This window comes from Prosopis cineraria, unplaced genomic scaffold, assembly GCF_029017545.1.
Source record: "Prosopis cineraria cultivar Desert tree isolate PC_DT_omini unplaced genomic scaffold, ASM2901754v1 PC906, whole genome shotgun sequence".
Taxonomy (NCBI): domain Eukaryota; kingdom Viridiplantae; phylum Streptophyta; class Magnoliopsida; order Fabales; family Fabaceae; genus Prosopis; species Prosopis cineraria.
In genome coordinates this window covers 11948-39426 of record NW_026556231.1, presented here as the reverse complement: position 1 = coordinate 39426, position 27479 = coordinate 11948, and the positions used below count along the sequence as shown (strand labels likewise).

General features: G+C 33.4%; 3 protein-coding genes across 6 annotated transcripts; all 3 read right to left on the bottom strand.

Annotated features, from left to right (window-relative positions):
* Positions 1-1522: 1522 nt before the first annotated feature.
* On the bottom strand, positions 1523-2296 carry LOC129298761 (probable cytokinin riboside 5'-monophosphate phosphoribohydrolase LOGL6). Its single transcript, XM_054937200.1, has 3 exons — positions 2108-2296; positions 1654-1751; positions 1523-1541 (listed from the first exon to the last, which is right to left on the bottom strand). Exons 1-3 carry the CDS (start codon positions 2225-2227, stop codon positions 1523-1525), a joined length of 237 nt encoding a protein of 78 aa, XP_054793175.1. The 5' UTR covers positions 2228-2296.
* An 11154-nt stretch (positions 2297-13450) lies between these two features.
* Positions 13451-18754, bottom strand: LOC129298759 (protein CNGC15c-like). Of its 3 annotated transcripts, XM_054937196.1 has the most exons (8): positions 18315-18754; positions 17591-17666; positions 16886-17444; positions 16588-16800; positions 15689-15981; positions 15098-15209; positions 14769-15005; positions 13451-14419 (listed from the first exon to the last, which is right to left on the bottom strand). In XM_054937196.1, the coding sequence occupies exons 2-8, from the start codon at positions 17617-17619 to the stop codon at positions 13742-13744; spliced, it is 2121 nt and encodes a 706-aa protein (XP_054793171.1). In that variant the 5' UTR covers positions 17620-17666; positions 18315-18754; the 3' UTR covers positions 13451-13741. The 3 variants fall into 3 exon arrangements, with proteins under 3 accessions (XP_054793171.1, XP_054793170.1, XP_054793172.1); XM_054937195.1 differs by lacking the exon at positions 17591-17666; XM_054937197.1 differs by lacking the exon at positions 18315-18754 and having other exon boundaries at positions 17591-18261.
* A 3325-nt stretch (positions 18755-22079) lies between these two features.
* Positions 22080-25958, bottom strand: LOC129298760 (exosome complex component RRP41-like). Of its 2 annotated transcripts, none has more exons than XM_054937198.1 (7): positions 25715-25947; positions 24368-24446; positions 24160-24262; positions 23947-24067; positions 23423-23511; positions 22851-23000; positions 22080-22340 (listed from the first exon to the last, which is right to left on the bottom strand). In XM_054937198.1, exons 1-7 carry the CDS (start codon positions 25845-25847, stop codon positions 22251-22253), a joined length of 765 nt encoding a protein of 254 aa, XP_054793173.1. In that variant the 5' UTR covers positions 25848-25947; the 3' UTR covers positions 22080-22250. The 2 variants fall into 2 exon arrangements, with proteins under 2 accessions (XP_054793173.1, XP_054793174.1); XM_054937199.1 differs by having other exon boundaries at positions 22188-22415; positions 25715-25958.
* Between the last annotated feature and the right edge of the window lie 1521 nt (positions 25959-27479).

Genomic DNA, 27479 nt, shown 5'->3' with positions numbered 1-27479 from the left:
ATATACCACAGTTTAATTTTGTTGATAAAAAGGTTAGAATCGGCAAGCGACCAAACTGCCATAAATTGACTGTGTTCATAGGGATACTAGCATTTCTGTTTTATCTTTCTCCTCTTTTATAATTGTTTGATGGACTGATCAACCGATGGGACAAAAGTATATCACGGATCACTAAGCGACCGAGTAATATGGCCACACCACCAAAAAAAGAGATTCAATTAGTTATTTTAAATGTTTATCATTAACTTTCTATATGATTAAATTTATATGCTTTTTTTATCAGCTTGCATTGCAAGTGTAACCCTGCCAAACATTGCCTTTTTTCTGTCATTTACCTGACCATCATATCAACACTCAAATCTATGGACTTATCGCATCAAGACTCTCCTCCTAAGTTATGGGCCTGATTAGGCCCAATGGACTAAATTCTTTGCGGATAAAACATTTCCATTATTTTATATCCTTAAACTGTTTATTTAAAAAAAAAAAAAGCATCCTAAAACTGGACCCCAGAAAATATACCAGGCATGAGTGGTAAACTATATTGTTTATAAAGTGTGAATAATGTGTCTTTCTATTTGATTATTAAACCCACAACTCAACCGTTTTTAAAATAATGTTTACTTAGTAGTTAATTTTGTTAATTATTCTATACCCTCATCCTCTGTGACTTTCTTTTTTTAATAAAATAAAAAAAAAATTAGGTTCTTGTACTTTATTCACATTTTGTTATTGATCTTTGTATTAATATTTTGATCTCTATACTTTTTTTTGTTTTAGGTCCTCCAAGATCCATATAGTTTGTTCATGTAGAGACGTAAAACAATAAAAAACTTTGATAATTAAGTACACTTTAGAATTAGAACTAGTTTAGTATTCATGGATTCATATAAAAAAAAGTGTGAGGATTATAATACTAGTGAATGAGAGAAGCAAGTTTTGGATTGTAAAAATGAAGAAAATAAGGATACCAGGTAAGGCAATGAAGGCATCAGAGTGTCTGGCCATCTCAGCTTTCCTTTGATGCATGTCTGCTACTGCCTTCACTTCTCCAACTGTTTCTCCTGTTATCTGCAATTCCACACCCACACTTTCTCAGTCACAAAGATAGAGATTGAGAATCTTGTTATGATTACTGACCATTACAGAAGAAAACAACCCACTTAGTTACTTTCTCAGTGTCACACTTGATCAAACAAGGACCGAAAAACTGGGCATCCCCATATGAATCTCATGCCACGGACAAAATATGCCCCCTGACCTATTGGCCCCAGTTTGCCAGGTGTTCTACTCATAATAACATAACCTCTCTGTCTCACTTCGAGAATTTAAAGCAGAATTCCAACCACGATGCAAAACTTAGTATCCTAGAAAGTGAAAGCACCTTCTCATAACAAATGCTCTCTCTCTCCTCTCTCTGTGTCCTCTGTTTTGGGTCACTTTCTTTTTTGTTTTTTGTTTTTGTTGATAACACTCAAAATGAAATGCTTTCAGAAACTTACTGACGTTACCTCTCTCGGCATTAGTGTCTGGGAATAACCCTGCACACAATAACATGACAGGCATTAGTTGACAACAATTGAAAAGAACGATGAACAAAGTCTCTGTCAACGCTAGCATCAGTGAACATTATAATGCTTGCTAAATGCTCACCCTATTACATGGCGACCACCATTATAAACAGCTTGAGAAATCAACCCCATCAAACCAATGCTGCCTCCTCCATACACCAGATTAATATTCCTTGACACCTTCATTTCAATCACCAAAAAAGAAGCATCCAAAAAGTTCGTAAGTCCAAGTCTCATTCTTTCACAGAAAGACCATAAAATCCAAGATATAGCAGAGAAATTCATATGAACTTAACTTTTGTTCCCTAACTTTCTCTCAGTTTATGCAGCAGAAATGTAAATGCAAAGGTATATACAAACACAGACCAGCGTCTGAAAACAGAGAAAATGGAAGGCTATAAACTGATGCTGTTCAATAACTAATCAATTGCTCATAGAGATAAGAATAACAAGAAAATTTATGGGGATTTGATCAAACCATGAGCCAATTTCTAAGACGAAAGCGAAACGAATATGAGAGGCAAGTCAAGTATTACCAATTCCTTCCCTAGCTCAATAGCTGCATCCTTATAATTGGTCTTCTTCCCTGGGCTACTCCCACAGAACACACAAATCCTCTTGAACCTGGATTGTTTCATCTCAGTTTCCCTCTCCATCTCTATCTCTCTGAGTGTGTGTGCGTGCGTGTTTGGTATTGAGTTAATATCCCCTGCCTCTGTGCGCAGGTATATATAATAACGTGGTAATAGGCAAGGCAAAAGGCAAACACAATCAAAACGGCATTTGTGAGTCGTAACGACATCAGGGACGGTGCTGACTCACCCACAAGTTGCATGAATAGACTACATCCACTCATGTGTGTGTTTCTTTCCTCTTTAACATGGTCCCCTGTCCCAGAAACAAAATGGACACACGCGGTCCAAGTTCCACATAATTGTGTTCAATTTTTGTGCTCCTGTAAAACTCACTCGCTTTATCACAATTAAAAACCAAAGTTAAGACGAAATTTTTATGCCTTTATATTCCCTCATAAAGTTTGATTGTTTGTTTGTGTAAAATACTAGGTAGGTGAGAGTTGATACTGATGCGTATTAGCTACAGATATCTGTCTATAATCAAATTATTATTATTGTCATCCTCATTTGACAATCTTTCTCCACAGGAAAATAAGTAGCAGTAGTTGCTAAGCAATTTCTTTGCATACAATGGACGGGTCAAATTGATTCCGTGCAAAAGGATTCACGTACAGAGCCGTATGCTGCTCATTGGATGTGGGGGAACCATGCAAGAGATGGAGCAAGTAGTGTCTTCTTGTGAAAATTAAATGATAATATAATTAAATGAAAATATCAATAAAAGATCTTTTCTTAATCAACTCATGTTTACGTAGCAAGTAGAAACTCTCATCTAAGTGATCGGGAATTTGATGCCAACCCCGTATTTTGAAGGAGATTAGTCATTAGAACATGAGTATTGGCGCAAAAATTAAAGAGAATCCTGAATCTAGTACGATGATGGAAATCAGAAATGCGTGCCGTTCCCATCCATTATCGTCTTGTCCGTTAAGGTTAATGTTGGTTGAAAGGGATTACGGTGTCCGGAGCGAATGGAATCTCAACACGATTATGAAACATAGCGATGAAATTGGCAATTTGGCGTAGCCATATTTGGCAATGGTGTCCTCTTTGCTTAAGGCTATTGTGACTGCCTCACTCATTTATAGCAACCACCAGAAACTTTTGACCGTGTTAATCAATCAGAGACAAGCAGTGAGTTTTGAGGGTTCTTGCTTATTCCCAAATTAAGTTCATCAGATAACAATTAAGGTTTCCCACCATGCTACCTTCCCCGTTTTGTTCGGTGCTGATGGGAGCAGAACGAATCACTTGCTGATTTGTGCACAAGATAAGGTTTTGTCGGGTAATGAAAGTAACTCTGTTCAGACATATTTGAAGAGAAGCGAGAATCAGGTATAGATATATATATATATATATATGTTATGTGGGAGCTAATCAGAAAAAAAAAGCAAGAGTCAAATCTGGTATGCTTAGCCCTAGTGAGGACTGTGCATGTTTGTTGGAGCATTGTGAGGAGAAAATGCGAATTATATGGTCCTTCACGTCTGATTGAGTTCCGCTTCTCCATGGTGGAAATCCTACTCACATCTTCGTCCACTTGTGTCTCGATACCTACTTTCTTTTCTATTGTTTTACTCTTATTTTTTCATTTTTTTTATCTTTTCTTTTTCCGGGCCAGCACAATCTTTAATTAAAAAAAATTAAATTTTAATACTTATTTACAAAATCTAAATTTGAACTTCCGCATCTGCAACACATGCAAGATAAATTTCATTTTTATGACTTATAAATAATGTAAGCTTTTGTACTAATTGGTATTTTTATATCTCATATCTCACTCTCAATTTGTCCTTTTCATATTTTATATTGATGAGCATTTTGTAGAGTTTGTCCTCATCCCAAAATCTTCTTTTATATAATCATTGCAAATCTTTCGTTTTTTCCATCAGATTATTTTATTTACTTTTATTTTCTGCAATTTAGTCATGTTTTAGAAATTAATTGGAAGGAGAAAGAAAAAATAGACAGGAGGGTGAAGTGCTTTCTAGACCTTGCTTATGTATTGATCGTTGATACTTTATGCATAATTATATTTTTCTTGACAAATCACGAAGTAGTTAATAGTAGCTAAAAGCTAGAAATTCAAATTAAGGTGGATTAGAGGAAAGTGGCGCATATAATCATGATCAGGCAAGGGCCTAATTAGAAAGACTTCCTAATTAGGATACAGAGAATCTAGCGCCCTGTTCCCGAAGGCGAAGAGGATTAGTTACCGCACGGGCCCATGTATGTGAAATAGCCGATGGACTGTTCACATCAAATTCAAAAGTCGCGCCCCAGGGTTTTGGCTCATTCAATCTCAATATCAAACAGCACTCATGTGAAGCAAATAATTGTCTCCTAATCCAATTTCAACCTTTGTTTAATATGATCGGATCACATGCCTTCGCGCATTGAATCCATTCATGTGAAAAATAGACGGTGCATTCTCTTCAAAAAAAAAAAAAAACAAAGAAAGAATTCTGTTAAAATATCTTAATCTAAATTGATTACTCGGTGTTAATGGGAAAAGGTTAAAGCGCCTTTTCACATATCAAATATCAAAATCAAACCCTTTTGACTACTGTTCATTTATTACAAAGCCGCAGCACTAATGATAGCTCCCATGCATTCCCCATGAATTAGGTACCGCCTAATTAAGATCAGGAGGCTAAATCCGGCCATCATCTGTTTTATGGCCGAAAGCTGTATTTATGGTGAAAATGCTTTGGCGGCAAATCCCAATGCACACTACAGAGAAAAAACATTGGTTGAGTTCGACTAGATTCTTTTACTTAAAATAAAAGAAAGAAAGAAAATGACATGGCGGCTTATGGCGAGTGTTAAGCCTGGATATATATATATATATATATCCCTCCCAACTGGGGGTTCATCATTATAGAACAGTAAATGAAGATAGGTTGTTAAGGAGAAAAGGAAGATGGGGGGGGGGGATGGGGTTGAGATAGATGGGATGGAAATGAAGGGTGAAATGGAGAGTGGGTGCAGGGGTTGAATTGGGTGTATGGCGTGGACAGTGACAATGTACCCATAGAACTGCAGGGAGTAATGATTGTGTGCGCTTTTTGGTAATCTGGGTTGGTGTTCATCTGGAATGTGTTTGTGGAAATTGGAGCGATAGCGGAGATATGGGAAAACAAGACAGGGCCAGAGTTGAAGTGCTGTCCAATAGGACATCGGAACGTACCAAGTGTGGGTGCTTTTCGGGGTGAGTTGAGAGTGAGTAAGCAGTCCCCATCCCACCATGGTTTGCCACTTGTCCCTTTGTTGCCTCTCTCATCATTCCCTCTCTTCCCTCCCCCCATTCCTCTTCATCCTTCCCACTCATTTATTCCCCTTCCATTTATTTTGCAAATTAACAATAACAACGACGCCACTTCTCAAGGTTATTAATATCAATCAATTCTCCCCCCCCCCTCATATATATTCTTGTTAGTAGACAATGTATGACTTCATACGCCAAGGTTATGAGGGAAAGCGAGCGTGCGTGCGTGCATGTACAAGATTTGTAGACTCAATAACTCAAATTTTGTATCAAGATGTGATATTAACTTCACTCATATATTTTGAAAAATTGTATGTGTGGTCTTTGCATGTAATACTGGTTCAAACCTTCACATTTGTGATCGCCAAAACAACTTAAAACAAACAACTAATTATATCGTATTTGCGTGTCTTTCAAGTGTGAAAGCGTGGAAAATCCAACCTTTGATTTTTTTGCCCGCTAGCTTTTAATCTTGATGATTACAAATAATTAATCTTAAAATTATCTCAAACATGCTTGTTTTAAAATTGTGATTGATTTTGTGTTTATTGCATCATCAAGGAATCTGCTATTATTGAAAACAAGGAGGAATCATATATATAGGATGATAACATGAAACGATTCACAAACTTGAATTAAGGCGTGGTGTTTTTTGGCTGCTCTTAGTACTTCATTCTCTTTTTTTGTTTTCCAACTGTGCTACTTATTTTTAATGAATAAATATAGACATAGACTAACATTTGAATTGTAGTGTTGACGAGGAAAGTTCTCACAATTTAATTATTATTGTTGAGCTAAGAGTTGAGGTAACTTTTCTTTATTCTTTTTATATACTTGTAAAATCAACGTGTTTATTGAATCGAAAACCATTCAAACATGAAATTTGCGTTGGTTTGGTTCCATTCATTATGATTCTAGACACTCTTTTACCTGGTTCTACTTCTCTCTTCTCTTATTTTTTCTTTTCGTGTTTTTCCCCCGCGTGGCCTCATCTTTTACTTGTAATCATATCTATATTTGTCGCGCACACTCTCCCGTGAAGGAGTGGGCATTCATCATTGTAAAAACAACATATATCTTTTAAAAATTGAGAGTAGATTTATCATTTTTATTTACACTAGTCACACTCAGCATAGAACGCCTATATTATTGATGCTTAAATTTATTATAGGTTTAATTAGAATGTTAAGTGTAAAATAATTTAATTTATATAATCGAATTCTGAATTACCAAGACACTGCTACTAATACAGCAAACATAAACATAGAATAATTAACCTCGAACATCATTTGTCTTAACCAATACACAATTTCCATGCTTGCGCGGCTGAATATTTAATCTGTTTCTTTATATTTCTTATCTCATCATCAACACCATCCATATCCACAGGGAATATATCAAGGAGTTGGAAAAATCTATGCACTCTTGTTATTTAAGTCACAAAATAAATCAGTAATAAATAAAACAATTAATCAAGAGGAGTAGATCCACAAGACGACAGTTATGGTAGTTTTTCTTTACTTAGGTAAGATGGGAATGGAAGAGTCTGGGTTCAGTGGCAACCCCACAACAGGTAATTAATGGTGATCACAATAAATAAATAAATAAATAAATAAAAATAAAAACGAAAGAGTATTTGAATTAACAACCGCTTCTTCTTTTGTTTGTTCATTATTTACTTCCCTACCCTGCCGGTTAAGTAGTTCCCTGATCCCTATGGTCAAGGATAATGTTCACATGCAATATGGAAATTTGTCTGAAATCAAGCTTGTCAACTTAAGATTGTCACTCACATTAATTTCTTTTGCTAATATTAAAATAATTTTGCTGTGTTTAGATTAACCAAACATTTACTATTATATCATATCTTAATAGTAGTTTGTAAATTATGGTATGGAATAATTAATGAAAAATTCTTTGGCGCAATCCTGGTAGTCTCTGAGTGATTATTGAGATGCTCAATGCTAATCCCTGCTGTAATTGTCAAAGCGGGTCCATGGCAAATCACATTGCAAACCAAAAGAGCGCTTGTGTGGGATTACATCATTACATTACATTACCTTCCTTTTGCTCTCTCCCTCTCTCTCTCTGTTTTTTTTTTTTAAAGGAGCAAACAAAGTTGTGTGTGGTTATTAATTATTAATCACTATTAAGCTGTTGGGTGAGATTATAGGACCAAGCGGCCCATGAAAATGTTAAATGCCCTCCCTTATTAATCCAATAGTGAACAGTCCACAAGCCTATGCGCCAGTAGTAATAGTAGAAACAAGTTACCACTGGGATTGGATTTAATAGGAAAGTTAGCCTTTCATAATATGTAAATTAAGATTTGAATTCTCATTCAAAAGTATTCATATTTAATACCCAATAGTATCTTAAATACGATTATCTTCAATAAAAAAAATACTTATAGTTATAGGTAACCAAAATAATAATAATAGTAATAATAATAATAATAATAATAATACAAGTTTATCTTTAGACCATTCTTTTTTATTTTTAAATTTTCATATATTATCTAAATTTAAAATTATGTGCGAAGGATATTCCTTATCATTCTCTCACACAGACAGGTCAATAGTTATTTATACATGATTTAATGTACAAGAAAATAGTATGTGAAAAAATTGAAAGACACAATATTCTATTTAATGAAGACATAACCTTCGTGTAAATAAAATAATAAAATGGTGAGCTATAAAACATATTTATACAAAGTTGAAGTGTAGGCAAATATTTGCTTATCAAATTTTAAAAGGTGAAAAAAAAATTGATGTACATCTTAAATTAAATAGTTAATGAGCAAATAAAACCTTAAACTATTGTTCAAAAATCACCTTTGACTCTAAAATTTTAAAATATATAAAATAAATTTTAAGCTTTTAAATTCATAACAAAATAAACTTTGACCATTAATTTTTTAACACTATTATTATCCACACGTGTTGTTTAGAATTTATTTTCCTACAAATTTAACCTTAACTATTACAATACCTACGTGCACAATAATAATATTAAAAAAGTTAACGATCAAAGTTTTATGAATTTAAAAATTTAAAATTTATTTTATCTATTTTAATAATTCAGGATTCAGGATGATTTTTAAATAAAGTTCAGAGTATTATTTAGTATTTACTCATTAACTCTAAATTAAAAGAAGGTATATACATCAGTTTTTTTTTTTGGCTACAATATCCTATAATATTTTCTTATTTCAATCGCTTTTTGTATCAGGATCTTTCTTCCATAATTTTTTTTTAAAAAAAGGATATCTATCAAGTGCGATTGTGTATTGGAAAGTCAATTATAGCTGCAAATTGTGCGTCTCGGCTGACACTGAAATTGAATGCGCATTTACCGGGCAAAAGATAATTCTAGCTTCAACGCTGCATCATTTCGTATTCTTCAGCCCTACACAAATGCGCAAATGACTTCTTTAGTAGTAGCAAATTCCTTTTATAATTTGATTTCATTGTTGATACCCTTCAATTTATATAATTAATCTCATCTGATAAGACTGCTTGTTATTGATGTTGTTCATTTTATAATTTTATTGAGTTAAATGATAAAAATATCTTAAAATTTTTTTTTTAAGAAGCGTTAGCATTTAAACTTTTGAAATATTTTTGCCATTGTTAAATGTAAGAAATGTTAACTGTTAACTAAAATTTTATTAGAGTATTTTATGATTTTATCCTCCTTCATTTCTACATTTTTTTGTCTTTGTTTTCATTTTTAGAAGAAAATAAGTTAAAAAAATCAATAGAGAACAAAAATTGAAGACTAAACACAGAAAGAATGAGAAAAAAATGCAAAAAATTTTTCAGTTAAATTTCAGTTTAACAGTTAATATTTTTAATTTTTAATGGTAGGATGAAAATATTTTTTTTTATGAAACTTTTAGATAAAAAATGCTTCAAAATTTTTTTTAAAATGCCAGGTGTCCAAAGTTTCAACACATTTTTTTCCTTTAACATTAATTTTATTTAGCTCAGCCACCTAAAAAAAGATTCAAAAAGTGAAATAAATAAATAATAATAATAATAATAATCATCATCATCATCTTCTCCCTCCGGTCTATTGGCATGTTGTCACGGGAACCGGATCCTCCCGGCAGCCAAATTCTCAACATTCCTAGGTAGCCAAATGTGGTCCATTCAAATAGTCAAAATATAATCAATTCACACATCACATGACTATTAAAAATACATGAAAATAATTTATTTTAAATGGTAAAAAAAATATTTTGATATATCATGTATGTGTAGAAATAAGTTAAATTTAAACCAAATTTTGAATAGACAGGTTAAGCTTATTTATATAGTTAGGTTTCTTCAGGTAAGACTAGGCTTATTTATAACCCTTCGATCATATATAGCATTTCCCCTAGCAATTTATAAGCCAAAGAAGAAGAAGAATAAATCAAGAATGAATGACCAGAGGGTCTAAAGCTTTTGTCCAGTTTTCTGCGTTAGAGGATTTCTCTGTGGCCAATTTATAACCCATTGATCATATATAGCATTTCTCATAGCAATTTAAATAATTACGGGAAAATAGCATGAAAATCTCTCAAAAATATACGAATAATCTTATAAAATATCCTAATTCTTCTCAAGTTTTTAAGGACATTTATGATATTAATGATTTTTTATAAAATAACTAAAATACCTCCAATTTAAAATAAAACATAGGGTAAAGCAGTAAATTTAGCTACAAATTATTTTTGAGGGGTATCTGATAGCCTAAACTATCAAATGGTGCAAAGTAAATAACGAACTTTCAAAATGGAGCATCAGTAGCCCGCTATTAACTTTAATTAACAGACGTTATGTAGGACCACAATGAAATGTGTCATGACACGGGCACGATACGTCAGCATAGTAAATGTGTAAATTTGGTCACAAACTATTTTTTGAGGAGCACTAGGTAGCCTATACTAAAAAAGAAATAGACCGTCCAACACATTTCCTTTAATTTTGACTAAATACCATTTATTTTCATACTTATTAAGCACATAAAGTATTAATCTTTCCAATCCTCTTGCCTTAGTTCTCAATATAAGTTCTAAAAGAAGAGGTTCTATGAGTTCTTATTTGAAAACATTCATAAGGAATGCCAATGAAGTATAAGCATGATTTTACTACATATAAGAGAATCTTGATTCTAGCTTAATTTAATAATGAATTATTTTTTCTTCTTTGTTACCTTCGTCTTCATGAGTGTCTTTAGATAAGAATTCTTTGAACCTTTTCTTCTCAGACTCAGATTGAGAACAAAGGCAAGAAGATTAGAGATATTAATGCTTTACGGGCCTCGTAAGTATGAAAATAAACGGTGTTTAATCAAAATTGAGTGGAAAGTGTTGGATGGTCCCTTTTTTTTTATTATACAGGCTACTCAATACTCCTCAGAAAATAGTTTGTGGCTAAATTTGTATATTTACTATGCTGGCGTGTCGTGCTTGTGTCGTGCCATGTGTTATTATGGGCCCCATATAACATCCATTAGTTGAAGTTAACGGTAGGCTACTAGATACTTTATTTTTAAAATTCATGATTTATTTTGTACTATCTGATAGTTTATGCTATCAGATGCTCTTTAAAAAATAGTTTGTAGCTAAATTTGCTACTTTACCCTAAAAAATAAGCTACATTACACTCAATTCCCTTAAACTTTGAACCATATATATATAACCCCTTTAACCTTTAAAACTTAATAATAAACCTCTTTGAATTTTTAAATTTATGTAAATAACTCCTAGCCATTAATTATACAACTCTCAGACTTTATTTTTAAAGTTGATAATTTAGGTCAAGCTCAACGAGCCAACTCAAACCCGCCCAAAAAAAGTCAGCGCTAAGCTTGGCTATACGGGTTAAAAGGGTGGGATACTTTAAACTCGATCTGAATAAACCAAGCCTGCATTGACTCTGACTCGAATAAGCTTGACATCTAAAATTTTCAGCTCTATATGTATATATAGAGTTAGTAATTTTGGCCAAATCCGAACCCAATTAAAAAAGTTAGAGTCAGGCTTGGCTATATGAGCTTTTTTGAGTGGCTAAGATACTTCAAGCTTAATTCAAATAAGCACGGCCCAAACTGAGCTCAACCTGAATAAGTTTGGCCTGCCCGAGTTACTGACTCTATTATTTTTGTGTGTATTTAAACCCTCAAATTTTAAGTGATATACATATAACCTCTTAAACTTTAAGTTATGTGTAGATAATTGATATATAAAATTAATCATATAGAGTTATATGCATGAATATTAGAGTTGATGGAATTATAAAGTTTTAAAGGTGAAAGAAGTTATGTGTACATGGTTCAAAATTTAAGGAAGTAATATATAATTTAGCCTGTAAAATATTAGTGACTGCTTTTTTTTTTACTAATAAATGATAATTTTATATATTTTTATCCTTTTAATTTAAATTTTTAAATATTTATTTAAGGCTAATTGAGTTTAATTAGATATTATTTAATTTTATTAGCCAATCTTCAATTTTTAAATTTTAACTATCTAAATCTTGATTTTAAAATATAAATGATATTTTTGATATTTTTACATATTTGCTATTTAATTTTTTTATTTGTACAAATGTTTTAAATTCATTTGAAAAATATTGATAGACATTATTTTGGATAAAAAAAATATGAGCATGCTTGAAGATCAAATCAAGAATCAAATTTTTTAAATTTTGTTTATATTCATCTTGGGTAATTTAATGTAGTTTTTAATTAAAGTTATTTAGAGTATTTTTATTATTTTATTAAATTTTTAAGTTTCATTTAAGAAGAGACTTTGATGAGCACTAGGCTAAAAGGGGAGCTCATTTCAAAAGACTAACTTATTGGGTGAAAGAGTCCCTTACACTTAAAAACCCTACACTAAATGAAAGGGCCCATGATGTGAGACTCATGATAATGCCACTTCGTCAAGAGTTGATGTCTTCAATGACTCTATTATATGGCACTTCACTTAGCCTCTTATTTATTAGAACCCTTTGTGAGTAGTCCTTTTCATGACATCGACCTCTTCATGAAAGTATTAATGTAACAAACACAAGTATAAAAGGAGAGTTCATCCCAAAAGATTAACTTCTTAGAATGAAGAGCTCCTTACACTTGTAAACCTAATACTATTTATAAAGCTCTCCAATATAAAACTCGTGATAGAGACGAGGCATGTGACACACAAAAATGGTCACATTGAATTGAATATATATGAAGGAAGGAATAGAGGAGTAAGATGGGGACGAGAGGAAAACGAAGTTAAGATGCAGTGCTCTTTGTCTTTCTTTTCTTCAAGCGGTGGCTTCTAATTTATTGTACAGTTTGATTTTTAGTTTTATAAAAAATTAATTTTTTTAGCATGATCAATCACAAATTAGTCTTAAACTTTAATTAGAGTTTTAATATTTAATTATTGAATTTTAATTTAGTTTTTAAATTAATTTAATCACAAATAAATTTCCCTCATTATTTAGCTTTTCACAATTATAATTCAAATAGTTAATTCATTGATTTTTAAAGAGATGACTTTACTTTATTGTAAAATTTAATTTTTATTTATTTTAGTGTTATTCAACAGCAATGTCACTAGCAATAACTAAAATGAAACAAGTAATTATAATTTTTCTTGTGCAAATTTTTGAGTCACTGTAGTCGAAGTGTTATAGATGCCTGTGATTACTTTAATTTAAGTAATAATTATTTTTTTTAGTAATAACTAAAATAAAACAAACAATTATAACTTTTTTGTATAATTTTTTATTACTAAAGTAGTAATTTGCATTGAAAAAGTTGTAATTATTTATTTTATTCTAGTTATTGTTAAAAGAAAAGCAATCATTACTTAAATTAAAATAATCACTGATATTTACTTTTTTTATTTAAACTAGAGCATTTTACTTATTTTACTAAAAATCATTTATGTTAAAAAGTTCCTTAAAAATTTAAGAAAAATTATGAAATTTTGCAAGATCTAATAATTATTTGCATATTTAAAAAAAAAATTTTAAACCATTTTTCCAGTATCAAGCATTCTAAATGCATTGTTGAGCCACAAATCTCTTAAACTAATTAATATCCGCTTGTACTACTTCCACCCAACTCATCTTTCACGACTACTAGGACTAATTACCGAGGCTAGTTCAGTTCAATCTGTTAAATCCTGTAATTCATAGGAAAAATGACTAATGACTACAATAATAATAATAATAATGAGGGAGGCCTTAATTAAAACAATATACACTTGTTATTTATTACTCATCAACAGTAAAGTCTGGTTCTTCAGGCTTCTGCAGAGAGCTTACAACCCCAGAAGCTGCCTCAGAACACATATTAACCCCTTTTCCGGTGCTCCTACCCTTACTCGATCCATATGCGACTAAGCCTGACGAGCCAGAATTTGGTGTTTCAGGCTCAGCATCATCAGTTTGGTTCATTTTAGCCCTCAGTCCAGCAAGTTCCTTCCTCTTCTTATACCTCCTCCATGCAGCTTGGACGAAACATGCAGCCCATGTTCGCCACTGGTGCGAGTAAAACTTGAACTTGTGCCTCAGCTGTTTACTGTGCAGCCTTCTGAACTGAGACGCTACAAACTTGAGGTCCTCTGACATAAGCGCAAAAGCTTCTACTTCGGAGATGGCCTTCACTGTTCTAGTGGAAGATGGAAGTATGACACTCGGTCGAGGGTCCAATGCCCATGTCAGTATTTCCTCGCCGCAGAAATCGCCCGGACCAATCCGGCATGAATTGAAGAACCCGGTTCGGCCGCCGTTGGTGGTGTAGGAATCCAGATGGCCTCTTATTATGAAGAGCATTTCATCCACTGGATCGCCCTCGCGAACAAGATAGGTGCCCTCGGTGCACAATGCAGGTTTCAGCCTTTCACATATTGCATCTAGCATCCTCTCATCCATTTGGTCAAATAATGGGACCTGTCAATGAAATATCAGTATAATTTACAGCTCTAGTATACCAGCATTTTCATTTACAATAATCTTATACATCTAGACATGTTGACTATCATACTGTAGAATATTAAGGAATAAGATATCACACATGATATTCCTGAACAAGATAGACTAAATATATATTAGATTATAGTGGGCAATTCCGATACTGGTGTGGTGTGTAACAAATCCTAGCATCTTAAATATCTCCGCATCAATGATATTAAGAGAAAATGACATAGCATCAAATCCCTTCTAGAGCAAGATAGGCTTCATATGGATTGAGAACTACATCTTATGAACAAGTGGAACTTGAGGTTTAACATGGGCTTACTCCTCGGACAAGGTCGAGGCAAAGGTGGCGCTTGATGTCTCTTCGAAGATCCACTGGAAGTCCTTTGAGAAGAGCCTCTTCATCAACTCCTCGGGTGGCCAACCATTTATATTGATCATACTTCCTTACGGCTAGTCTTAGTTCCGAAGGTAGCTGTCTGTGATGCATCCATTGTTCTGTATCAGTTCTTTTGACCCTCCACTCTTCTAAGCGGACGGTTGTTGATTGAAGGTATGTCTGAAAATGTTGAGTTCTTTGTCAATCAGCATTCTTATATATCACATGGCAACGTGGTTATGTGTCAATAGAAACAAATAAAATGCACTTACCTGCATATTACCAATAAGCAAGGCAAAAAGAACCAATCCAAGGGTTGCAACTACAATGGCAAACATTATTTCTCCAACAAAAGTGCTAGTGAGAAGATCCTGTCCTAAAGAACTGCACTCATCAATGAGCAGAGAATTAATACTCTAATCAGCGTGATAAGATGCTTCTGAACAGAATATTTGCCCTACTTGCAAGTGGAAAGGACAAAAAGAAAAATCCTTACCTCCCACACCCCCCCCCCCAAAAAAAAAAAGAAAAAAAGAAAGGTTTGAAGCTTCTTGGCAAGAAGACATGGCTATATTTTCCATAACAAGATATTAAAAAACTAGAGAATAGAGATGTTGTATTTTGGAAAACTATTAACAATTAGATGTTATATTTCTGGCGTTGTTCTTATCACAACAGCTAAACCAAGGATCTAAAGTGTGAGGTGAGCTATATTAAGCTTGCCCTTCCGTTGGAAAACTTCACGATGATGTTTGCATTTACTTTGTGTAAAGTCCAAGAATGATGATCCTCATTTTGGACGCGTAAAAATGAAACTCAAGAAAGTCATGAAGAAAGTAAGGTGATAAAACTTAAAAGCTTACCTCAGATTTCTTAAGCCCCACCAAAGACAGTAGAAATACTTGTTAAAGAATGGTGAGCTTGTGACTTCAGAAGTCACCGCATCACCATATATGCCAAATGGATAAAAGTTGACATCAGGTGAGCATAAATTTGTGACATTGCTTGCAATAAACCAGGCGACCCTACTGGCTTCGTTGACCCTGTGGCAGTCAAAATATCCATATTGACAATATGACTTCTCCTGATCACAAACACTTCTCCAGCATGCTTCCTGTCGCTCAATTGATAGAAGATACCACATAGCACCTAAACCCTTTTCAAGATTAGCCCCAACAAAATCGAGAACTATGAGTAAGTTGAGTTAAAAAAGCTTCCTTTCAATATATGAATCAAATGGTTTACATGATTGAGTTTATAACATTCTTCTCAAAATCGAGAAGCCATTTTGATTTTCAAGGTCCGCCATTTAGCAAATGAAGAGAGAACATAAAAAGTTAGCAAAAACATTGCATCCTCTCCTTGGATAACTTTTGGAAGACCATTTCTGGATTTCATCCATATTAAGGCCTTTGTTAAAAGTTGTAAGGCAGAGTGCAGGCATTTATTGGTAAATGATGGGACCAACTGTTGACTGTGGCAGGATTTTTGCAAGTTGAATCTTAGGGAAAAAATATCAATCTTAGGGGAAAAAAATAAAAATTCAATTTAATTCAGCTGGGTATATATTTGTTTGAAAATCAACCTCCTGAAAAACTCAGCTGAAATTATAAGCAACTCTGTTTCAAAATGCACCTTTCTGTTCAAAATTTGATCCACATTCGACCCTTTCCTCTAATCTGTGTGAACAAGACAGATTGCACTTTTCTTTTTTTATCAAACAAGAATTCCTTTTTGAGCAGAAGTTTCCGAATATACTTACATGGCTTGCCAACATGTAAAGCATCAGGTTGTAAGCAGCACCAGCCCATGCTGTTTCCGTTACAACTCCAGTAGCCTTTATAATTTGTGATGAAAGTGGGAAAATGAGAAACAGCCTAGGGAGATACTGAAAGATGATGATGAATCGAAGAACATTTTTTGTATTTGCCATGGTAGAACCCCTGAGGAAGGGGATGACAAGCCAAATTAACACCTGGAATAAACAGAATGAAACAGAAATTTACCAGATTTAAGCACCATCGTCCCACTTAACAAGAACGAAAACGATAGAAACTTACCTGTGGAAGAGGCAGAGCAGCAACAAAGTCTAACCAGAAACTCTTCCTGAAGTACCTAAATGCAATCTTAGAAGAATCGATAACAAGTTCTCCTCTCCCAAATACTCGAGAGGAAGGCGCAACATAAGCTGTACGAAACTTCATGAAAATCTGAAACATGTAAAAGAAATCTGCAACTGTTCTAATGACTGTGAGGATAACTTCAGGTGTTATTCCAATCTCAATGCACACTTCATCTTGAACTACTGGCAAGTAAAAGAAGAGGGGGTCCACAAACAAAGATATTAAACATGCCACCAAGAAAATCTTGTTCCATCGGTGAATGGTTTGTCCTCGAGGATCTAGTATTTTTCTTTTCACTCTTTCGTAATCCTCTGAGAATACCCTTGACAATACTCTGCCTCTCAAGAACTTCCCAGTCTTCCCTGTTTCATTCTTCTGAGCCATTTTGGTGCTGCTAGGCTCGGGTATTTGTACTCCATCAATGTTGTATTTTACTTTGATCCCGTTGTCACTGTTAGTCACGGGGATTTTTGCTTGTTCAAGATCATCTTGAAATCTAAAATGACACCCAAATTAGAGGCTTGTGAATTATGGGAAAACAAATTACTGGCAGCATGAACATGACTGTTCAAGACTAGCACAGAATTTCATTGATCTACAATGGTGCTAAATAACTTGGGAGATATAAAGAAGGAGACACACCTTACGGATCTTGTATTTCCAAAGCCCATATTTTTCTTTCAGAAGTGTCAACTTCTCTTAAATCAATGAAATAAATCTGGAGAACAAGTAACACACGGATTTATATATATCAGGTGTTGAATCAACCTTCAAGCAATCTCAACTCTTGACATAAGTGAAATTGACCAAGCAGAAATTTCAGGCCACAACAAAAGGAACGACCTATGCGTGACTGCTTAGACTAGGATTCTTGTGAATACATGTATAAAAGATAGATCAACTTGGAGATGAAGCTATCAAGATTCTCCGCCATCTCAAGTCCAATTATCAAGACCCGTCTCTTTCAAACACTAGGCTAAGTTGAATAAAGAGTCGCCCACATGCACCCTTGGGATCAAAATATTCAATATGCATAATGCAGTGAATGCAATCAAAGTAAGAAAACGAAGTTTAAAATTTTGATTCTTTTCGTGCAAACGAAGATCAGAAGATGACCAACGAAAGCTGCAGCATACACCTTCTAGAGTAAGAAAGTTAGAGTCACCAAAAAGCATAAAAAGAAGATCCCAAGTTCCAAACAAAGCGAAACAAGCAATAAATCACTAAATCAGCACTGCTGATCAAAAGCCAATGATGCTGATAATGAAGTTAGCATATCAATGGAAGATAAGTGAGTTTATGTACCTTCTTTCACTATCTTTGGACGTAAGATCTATAGTTAGTACAAGTTAGTGTAGTTACTTACAGGTATTCCAACAAACAGGGAAGCTGCATGAGCTGAAGCGAGACAGACTCCCAGGCATTCCTCTGCAAATATACAACTGCTTCCATTTGCACCTCAAGTCTTTACCATTAGCATGTATGACAAGACCAGTTCAACCTCAGGTGATAATAGGAATCTAAACACACAGAAACTGAGTCATTTTGGGGAGAAAAGAGAGGGAGTTCAAGAGAGGAATACGAGAAGTCGGAGTTCCCGGGGTGTCTTGTCAATCTCCCTTTAAAAATGGGAGATTGAGAGGGGGAGGGGGGAGGAGAGAAGCCAAAGCAGGTATGACTTTGAAGGATGACAAGCGAGAAAGAAATAATCAACATATATGAGGCAGAGCCAGAGAAGCAGGGCCATGATGGTGTGACCAACCGAAGAGCTTAGCCTTGGAGTTTGGAGAGAGAGAGATATATGAATATGATGGCTGGTCCGAACAAAACGCAAAAGAGGGGCTTCTTGCGATTAATTTAACGTGTGAATGATCCGAGGAAGCGTTGACTACGATAGATACGCTGCCATGGAATCTTGACACGTGTGACTTGCACTCGTTTCTCTGCCCTTGAAGCAGAAGCTAAAGCTAGCACCGGGGGTCACTTTTGACGTTTAAAAAAAAACAAATAAACGCGCGGATTGATTGACTTATTAAACTTTTATAAAAATTTTTAAATTTATATTTTTGATACTTCACTTCTTAATTGTATAAATTTCTTAACATTGATACGACACATCATATCATACAGTACGGTTTACCTGTCCTTTTATTAAAAAAAAAAAAAGCTAGCACTGGCGAACCGCGATTCAATTCAAGTACAAATCCACACTTTCACATTTCTCCAAGTGGCAGTCCCCATGTTTTCTTTACTTTTTACTTTTACTAATAAAATAATAATAATAATACCTAAATTTAAAATTTTAACATTGAAAATGCTATGTTTTTATATACAATTAATAATAAGATTTTTAGGCAAAATGTTGTGCTCATGGTAAATTTTATAATTATATCCCCGTCGGTGCACAACTGGACCGTCAGCTTATCTGAATCTGTATTTTACCTTTTCACTTTTTCCCCCACAGCCTTTCCAATTTTCTTTATTTTCTCTGCTTAGATATGTAGTTGTAGCATCTGGCTCCAACAATACATTTAAGTTTTTACGGCTCATCTTAAAGTGATTCTTAATAAAGCTACAGATACGTAAAATTACAATGTGATCAGATGTATGATTATAAATTCAAGCAGAAATCAGGCTGAACAGGTAACATTATCTATGACCTATCACCGAGGATTCCTTTCTTATATAAAATATAGTACAGATCATATCATTTACTGTTAGGCCTCCCCCCCCCCCAAAACCCAGAACACGATTTTCTTTTTCAAGAATAAATTAAAAATGTCTAAAAATCGGGTTTCGTAAATTCTAGTCCATCCAGCTCAGTGGACCGACAGATCACAGAAATTGATTTTTTTTAAAAAAAATTAATAATTATTGCAATGTTTCTTGAGAAGCAATGAAAGATAAGACGATAGACTTGGCTCAATAATAACTGGATTTGGTGTTTGAGGGGACACCTTCCATTAATCTTCAAGCCATCTTATATGCCCTACCCTCTTCAACCTATTGATGCCCCACTAATATTTTTTAATTCAAAAATTTAAACAAGTTGGGTTCCCAAAATTTTAGAGTCAGAAAATGTTTTTAAACTCAAAATACGCTTGTAAAGATACTTACAACACTCATCAATGAAGTACTTATATTGATAGGAAAATTTTAACATACAATATTTTAAATCATGGCCAAATCTTTTCCAGCAAGGCTAACCTTTGTTAGCCCCCACTAATAATTCTTCAAACTTGGAAGCCCCTTGATTGCAAATAATCATAAGTTAATCCCCACACACACCGACATACATACATACATACAATATATACATTCCTGTTTTGTTCTGTTGTGTTTTTTTTTTTCCAAGAAAGAAGAAGAGACCCGGTGAATATTATGAGTTATAACCAGATGAAGCGTATGGATGATACTCCTCTCTCACAAAATAATTGTTTCATGATAGAAGTTGAGGTAAATGATTAATTATATCAGCAAAATATATATAACAACTTAAGTTATTTGTAATTCAATATAAAAATTATGTTTTGATTAATTATCTATAAAATTTGTGGTCTAAGTATTTTGTAATTATAAAGAATTTAAATTTATTAATAAAAAGAAAAGAACGGGAGAGATGTCTGTGACATGGGAGAGGGGTACACATCATGGTCCATTTGAAAGGGACAGAAACAAGCAAGTCCATCCTTCACAACCACACTGAATTATTGGGATCACAAGAGACGGTGTGGCGTTTCCTACGTCTAAATGTCCCTAATTTCATATTTTATTGTGTTGGTTACAACTCTTCTTTTTTCTTTTTTCTTTTTTCTTTTTTTACTTCAGATCTATTTAACGATTTAAAAGTTGCTTGGGTAATTTTATTTTTCTTCCACTTCAAAAAATCCATTTTAAATGTTCATTTGACAAAAATTAATCTATGATTTTTTTAAGAAAAGTTACTTTTGACTTTTCAACAAATTTTTAGTTACTTTCCAATAATAAAAGTTTATTTAAATTACTTTTCAAACAATTTTCACGGTATTAAGCCTGCTTGATTAATACATTCTGTAAACGGAGATCATCTGCTAGCCCTAGAAAAAGGGATAATAATAAATCTTTGTTCTAGAATTACCGTTTCCATCGGTGATTCATGCAGGACTGATTGTTCCCAAAATGGAAACGAACTGGCGCGTTTTTTTTTCCTTTTCTTCCAAAGATTTCGGTCCATTGTCGTAATATGAAATGAACGAACTAGGGGGCATACAAGTACATTAACATGACGTTTGGTCTCAACACGAATGTAAATAAGCTAATAACAATCTATATATCTATTATAAACACCACATTTTCATAAACAATCCAGTCTATTTTTGAGACTCGATGTAATGGATCCACATATATTAATAAACTAATATTTAATTAATAAGTAGAATAAAAGAAGTAAACAGGGGTGACAGCCCCTGTGGGAGCATTAATGAGAGAACCGTGATCGGTTGTACCATCCTGAAGATATGGATTTTGAGAAGCCAAGGGTACAGACTGGATCCATACTTGATAGACTCCTCATGCATATTAGGATCAGTTCTAAAACACGTGCGCGCGCGCCTCACTCTTCAATTATATGATCTTATTACAACTTTCCTTCTTCTCGTTGGACTAGTTTCCATTACTTTTCAGCTTGAAGATTTGTGTTGTGCTTTTTTATTAGCTATTTAGTCGCGTTTAATATTCTAATATTCTATCACTGCTCTTTTCATGATAGGATGTTCTCTTCCATTATGAGCCATTTAACAAGTTCAATATTTTTAATTTATATCTTGGGTGCTTTTCTTAAAGCCAATGATCTTGTTCTTTTCTTTAAAGCTTTCAACATCTAGAGAATTTTTCATCCAACAGCACCTAAGAATATCCTCTAATCAATATCAATTTCTATAGCTCAGGGGTTGCATTATCTCTCATGCTACCTTTGGTATAAAGTGGGAACAAGCATAGGAAATAGACTTTCCTGGAAACCTATTCTCTTATCTATGTCTAGGTGTATCACCAATTTCCAACATACCAAACACAAGTTTAATTTTCTCCCATCCCATTTTTAGACATGGCTTGTCATTAAACCAAGTGACAAGCCTAAGGCGAGCAAAATTAGTTGCTGAAATAACCAAATAATATATCATCAATAGAAGAATCCTTTGACAACCACTCCCCCCCATCCAATCCCTTCTCTCTGTCTCACAATGTTGGTGTGGAGGGGAAAAAAATAAAAGTAAAAATTGCATATCATGCGGCCTGTATAGTGACATTAGTAAGAATTCTCACCCTATTCTTGAGAACCTTGAGCAGCTTCTTTCAAACATGACCTCATGAGCCTTGCAAGCTTTGCACAAGCATCTAAGCATAGCTGCATTCCCTGCATCCAGAAGAAATCAAGTGTCACTGACTTGCATTGGTACATGTACATCATCTCTTCGCATCAAGTTTGCACCTGTTTAAAATGGCAAGGTAACCTTTACCAAATTTATCTAATGGGTTTGAAAGATTTAAATGATCTGATAATTGAAGTAACTCGCAAAAGCAAATACAACACACAACACAAAGCAGTTCGTTGCAATCAGTAAAAAGAAGAAAAAAGTGTCCAAAGTTTTTGACAGAAGAAATTCCATTAAGAAAAGAAAGAGCATGAGAAATATTCAATCCAAGAAAACGATCACAGTCTTGAAACAGAGTAACATATAAAATTCCCAAAGAAACCTAGTCGGAGAGAAAGCTGTCCAATCTCTTTGCATGTCAGAAATAGCGAATCCATTAAAAAGACATTGTGTGGAGCACTAAAGATAATTCCATCCCATAAGGAATTTGAAGGCAAGAAATGATCACGTTGAAGTTGTTTACAAATTTCAAGAACATATTATAACCGTACCTCGTTAATCTTTGGGGTGGACCAATCCCCGGTGACAGTGAGCTGGGTGATCTCATAACGAGAAGGCATGCAAGTTATCATTAAGCTTCCATCTTGACAGCTTTCCTCCTCCAAAATAGGATCAATAACAAGGTTCTTACCGAGACAAGACTGGGACAAAGAACAAATCAATGCGACTATTATAACAACTTAAACAAGTCTCTTGGAGCAGCAAAGTCAACTAGTGAGTAGAATTTGGCATCTCCCAAAGAAATATTGCATGTAATCCTACGTGCCATTGTGCATAGAATATGGTGACTCCAGAAAAGTAGAAAGTTGGGGTAAATACAAAAAAAAAAGAGAGAGAGGTTTTGTTAGGATGGAAAAGAAGAAATAATAAATAATTTAGCAAGTTTGAAGCTACCCCCAACTCAGAACAGAAAAGAGAAACAGGTGACGAAGATGATGATATGATGATAGTATAAGACAAAGAATTTAATGGGGAAAAATTTAAATGAGAGATGAAACAGCTTAGGCACCCAACAGAACAAGCACAGATTGGAGAAAGTAGCATATATGAGCGAGATCCATACCACAGAAACTGAGGCAACAAGGTCATACATCATTACTCCAGCATCTGCTAGGGCAAGGCTAGCACATGATATGACAACTGGGAGATCACCTGCCGCAAGCCCAACAACATTACTACTGCTAGAAAGTACAAGATTATGGGCCGTTTGAAGCTTAGAGAATAGTAAAATAATATCAAATCAAATGGAACAAAAATTTGCCTGATGATATTGATTACATTGCTTCTCCATCTGATCCAAGTTTATAAAAAATTGCTCCTCATAACTTATAAAACACATTGCAAAAGAAAATAAAAACATAATGAAGAGCTGGTTCTCACACAAGTTACAAGCAACTACAAAGAAATTACACAAAATAACCTCTGCTTTCAATATGTTATCAAAGTCTATACAAGTGACTCAATCAAAGAAAAATGTTTTCACATTTATGGAAGTCAACAAAGATTGGCTGAGGCAATACATAAATGACTGACACCAAGGTAAACCAATGTATCATGTAGAAACACCATTATAAACTGCAAACTTACTGCCACCAGATTCCAGTACCAATGCAAAAACATCCACGGTGGTCTTGGGAAAAGTTTCCAACATTATTGAACCCTCCAAAGCTTTATGAAGCATCGCAGTGTACTCTTTATTGTCCAATCCCTAGCTTGATATGTTTGAATATTAATTTCCACTCAAGATAGCAAAGAGAAAGCCAAAATAGAAGAATTAAAATCTAAAATTATGTTATATACCTGGCCACGAATTGGAGTTGCAAATGTTGTAAAGCTTACATTGCAATTTAGACGCCCTATGTCACTGTACATCATGGCCTTCTTACTCTCTCTTGGCCCAAACCTATATTGAAGAACACAAATAATATATTTACATTAGCTGGAAAGCACAAGCAGTAGCGAATTGGTATAATAAGTCACTAATATGTAAAGTGAAAGATTCACTTACACGGATACAATGACCTTGGTACTCCCAAACTCTGCATAAGCAGATCCAGAGGCAGCATTCACAGCACCAGTTCTGAAAACTGAACCACCAACAAAAAAAAAAAATTCTCCTTAATAAATTTTTTTAACCAAAAGACCACTGAGATAAAGATTTTGGAGCAGCAAAAAGATTTTAGAGCAAAAATAGAGGATATATCCACTATAAACATTCTGTCAACTTCAAACTTAAATGCCCTAATCCCAAAAGTTCAATTATATAACAAACAACGAATCGTTACAACTTGAGAAGAGTTTTAAATAGAAACATTTAAGCCTAACATTCATGAAATTCACCCTGATAATGATAAAATGAAAGTAATGCATTTATTTAATAATAAGTCTTATAATGAGTAATTTTAAAATTTTTGATCAACATGCACCTCAACATTTTATCTCAATTACTAGTAGTTCATCATGCACTGAGCTAGAAATGCCTAATAAATGAAGCTTACCGGAACCTCGTAATTAACAATAACTTGGTGTAGATGTAGTTCTACATTAACGATCATCATAAACTTACTCATACAGAAACCTTATCTTAGTGAAACTTTGCAAAGTTATGAATAACGCTTAACTGCTTAAGCTTAATATACCAAAGACTAGATAAAAGGACCGTGTACAATTGAATTAAAATGCCGTCTCAGGATGAAAAGGCGTCTGCACCCACACAACTTGGAGTAACTAAAACGACTTTGAATTTTAAGGAATCAATAACCGCAGAAGCTGAAAACAACTAGTAAAAATATAGCAATAAACTTTTTTTAAGAAAGTATGTATTGAATACTCCGAGCCACAAGTTTCCTGATTCAGTTAGCACAAACATCAAAAACATCTGCCGGGAAAAATCAAGTACATGCATGATATATGCATCTTTAACATATACTTTGACTCCCACAATGATGCCAGAAAATGTACTCTAGTAAATTCACTTTAAAATGAGCCAACTTTAAAGTCTCCAAGCAATAAAAAGCAAGCTTAAACACTTATAGTGCATTCGAACCTAATTAACGCCGCAGACGCGCCGCATGGCATGACTTTTTTTTAATCCAGCACATTGAGAATGAAAATGTTACACGAGTCACACATATTATATTTTTTATAATGTAAAAGAGGAATAGGAAAACCGATGAAATATTCCGGTGAATCAATTTGATCTTATCAACTTTGCATAGAGCAGGAGCTTAAAAACCGCATTCAATATATCACGATCAAGCTTACAAGCCCACAGAGAAAACCTAATAAAGAACAAATCATTACAAGGACGCTAACACACAAAAATCAAATATACAGAAATGTTTCAGTGGCTTACAAGCGGGCCTGCACTGGTGAAAGCCACGGCCATCGGGTCGGACCCAATCTTCATTGAAAATAGGAGCCTTGGTTTTCTCGGTGGTCGAAGACGGCGAGTAGGTCGTCGAAGTTGCAGCAGCTTTTCCGGCCATTCCCAATGACGAACCTTCTCGGTTGCTAAAAGTAGCGAATACTGTGTCCGGCACACAGTGAGCCCTGCTTAACACGACGCAAATACAAGGGAACCAAATCAGTGCAATTTCCTGTACTGCTTTTCAGCCCAGAAAAAAAAAAAAAAGGTTCTGTTTATTTTTTTATTTATATTCTTGTTAGAATCTTTTCCATCAAGATATTATATTTTTTTATTTTTTACCAAAAAAAGATATTATATTTTTTTATTTTCAATTTTAATTACAATTTTGTTCTTAATTCAAAACCAAACACAAAATCATAAATTGTAATTTGTAATTGTAAATTATAAATTATAAATAGTTACTAATCAATGTGAAACTTAAAATTCAACCCGATGGTCGATGGGTTGTGGGGAGAAATTAAATTAAATAAATAGTAAAATAAAATATATTGTAGATAATTAAGTGTATCTGTCCCTGTATTTAATCACTTATATAATCATATAGATAAAAAAATTGAAATTCAAGGCAATTTGACCTCCATGCTACAAAAAAAAAAATTGTTTTCCCATACACTATACTTTTAAACATATTTTTTCAGATGGTATAAAGACTTGATTTATATTAGATTGAGATTCAATTTTTTTTTTTTACATATAAAGTATAGAACTTGGCTACAATCAAGCCGAGTTTTATACTCATAATTACAAAAAAAAAAAGTCTACATCTAACTTATGATAGCTTATCATTTTAATTTTTAAGTATCTCTCTCTGACTTTCTACTTTCTCTCTCCCTCTTTATGTGCATGAGTCATATACATATTAGTGTGTTGTGTATAATATGTGGTGGTGTGGTTTTTTTAACTTCAACATATAAGGAGGTTTTTGTTATATATAATATAAATAATATAATAAATTTATAATTGTAATTGTCTATATGAAAAATTATGAAATACCTTAAAGAAGATATCACATTTAAAATAAAAATCTTTGTATACAACAATAACACATAACTATATGGATTTGTCTTCAATGTATAAAAATTAATTGATTAAAAAAAATTGGTGGATCCTACATATTTAATTTAAAAAATTAAATTAAATTTTAAATTTTTTTATAATATTTATCAATTAATTATCTAAAAGTATTTTGAAATGTCTAGATTTAATATTAATTTTGTAATAATTTTAAAAAATTTCAATTTAATTTTGTAATAATTTTGCAATTTAATATTGAGTCTAGACATTTCACAATTCATTTAGATAGTTAATTTATAAATATTATAAAAAATTTAAAATTAAATTAAATTATTCAAATTAAATATATATGATCTACCTTTTTTTTTAATCACTCAATTCCTATACACTGAAGACAAGCCCATGTATTTGTGTGTTGTTATTGTATACAAAGATTTTCATTTTTAATGTGATATCTTCTTTAAGGTATTTCATATTTTTTCATATAGATAATTACAATTATAAATTTATTATATTATTTATATTATATAAAACAAATCCCCACTTATATGTTAAAGAAAAAAAAACCACACCACTACATATTATACACAACACACCAATATATATATATATATATATATATGAATCACACACACACAAAAAGGGAGAGAGAAAGTAAGAAATAGGAAAAAGATAC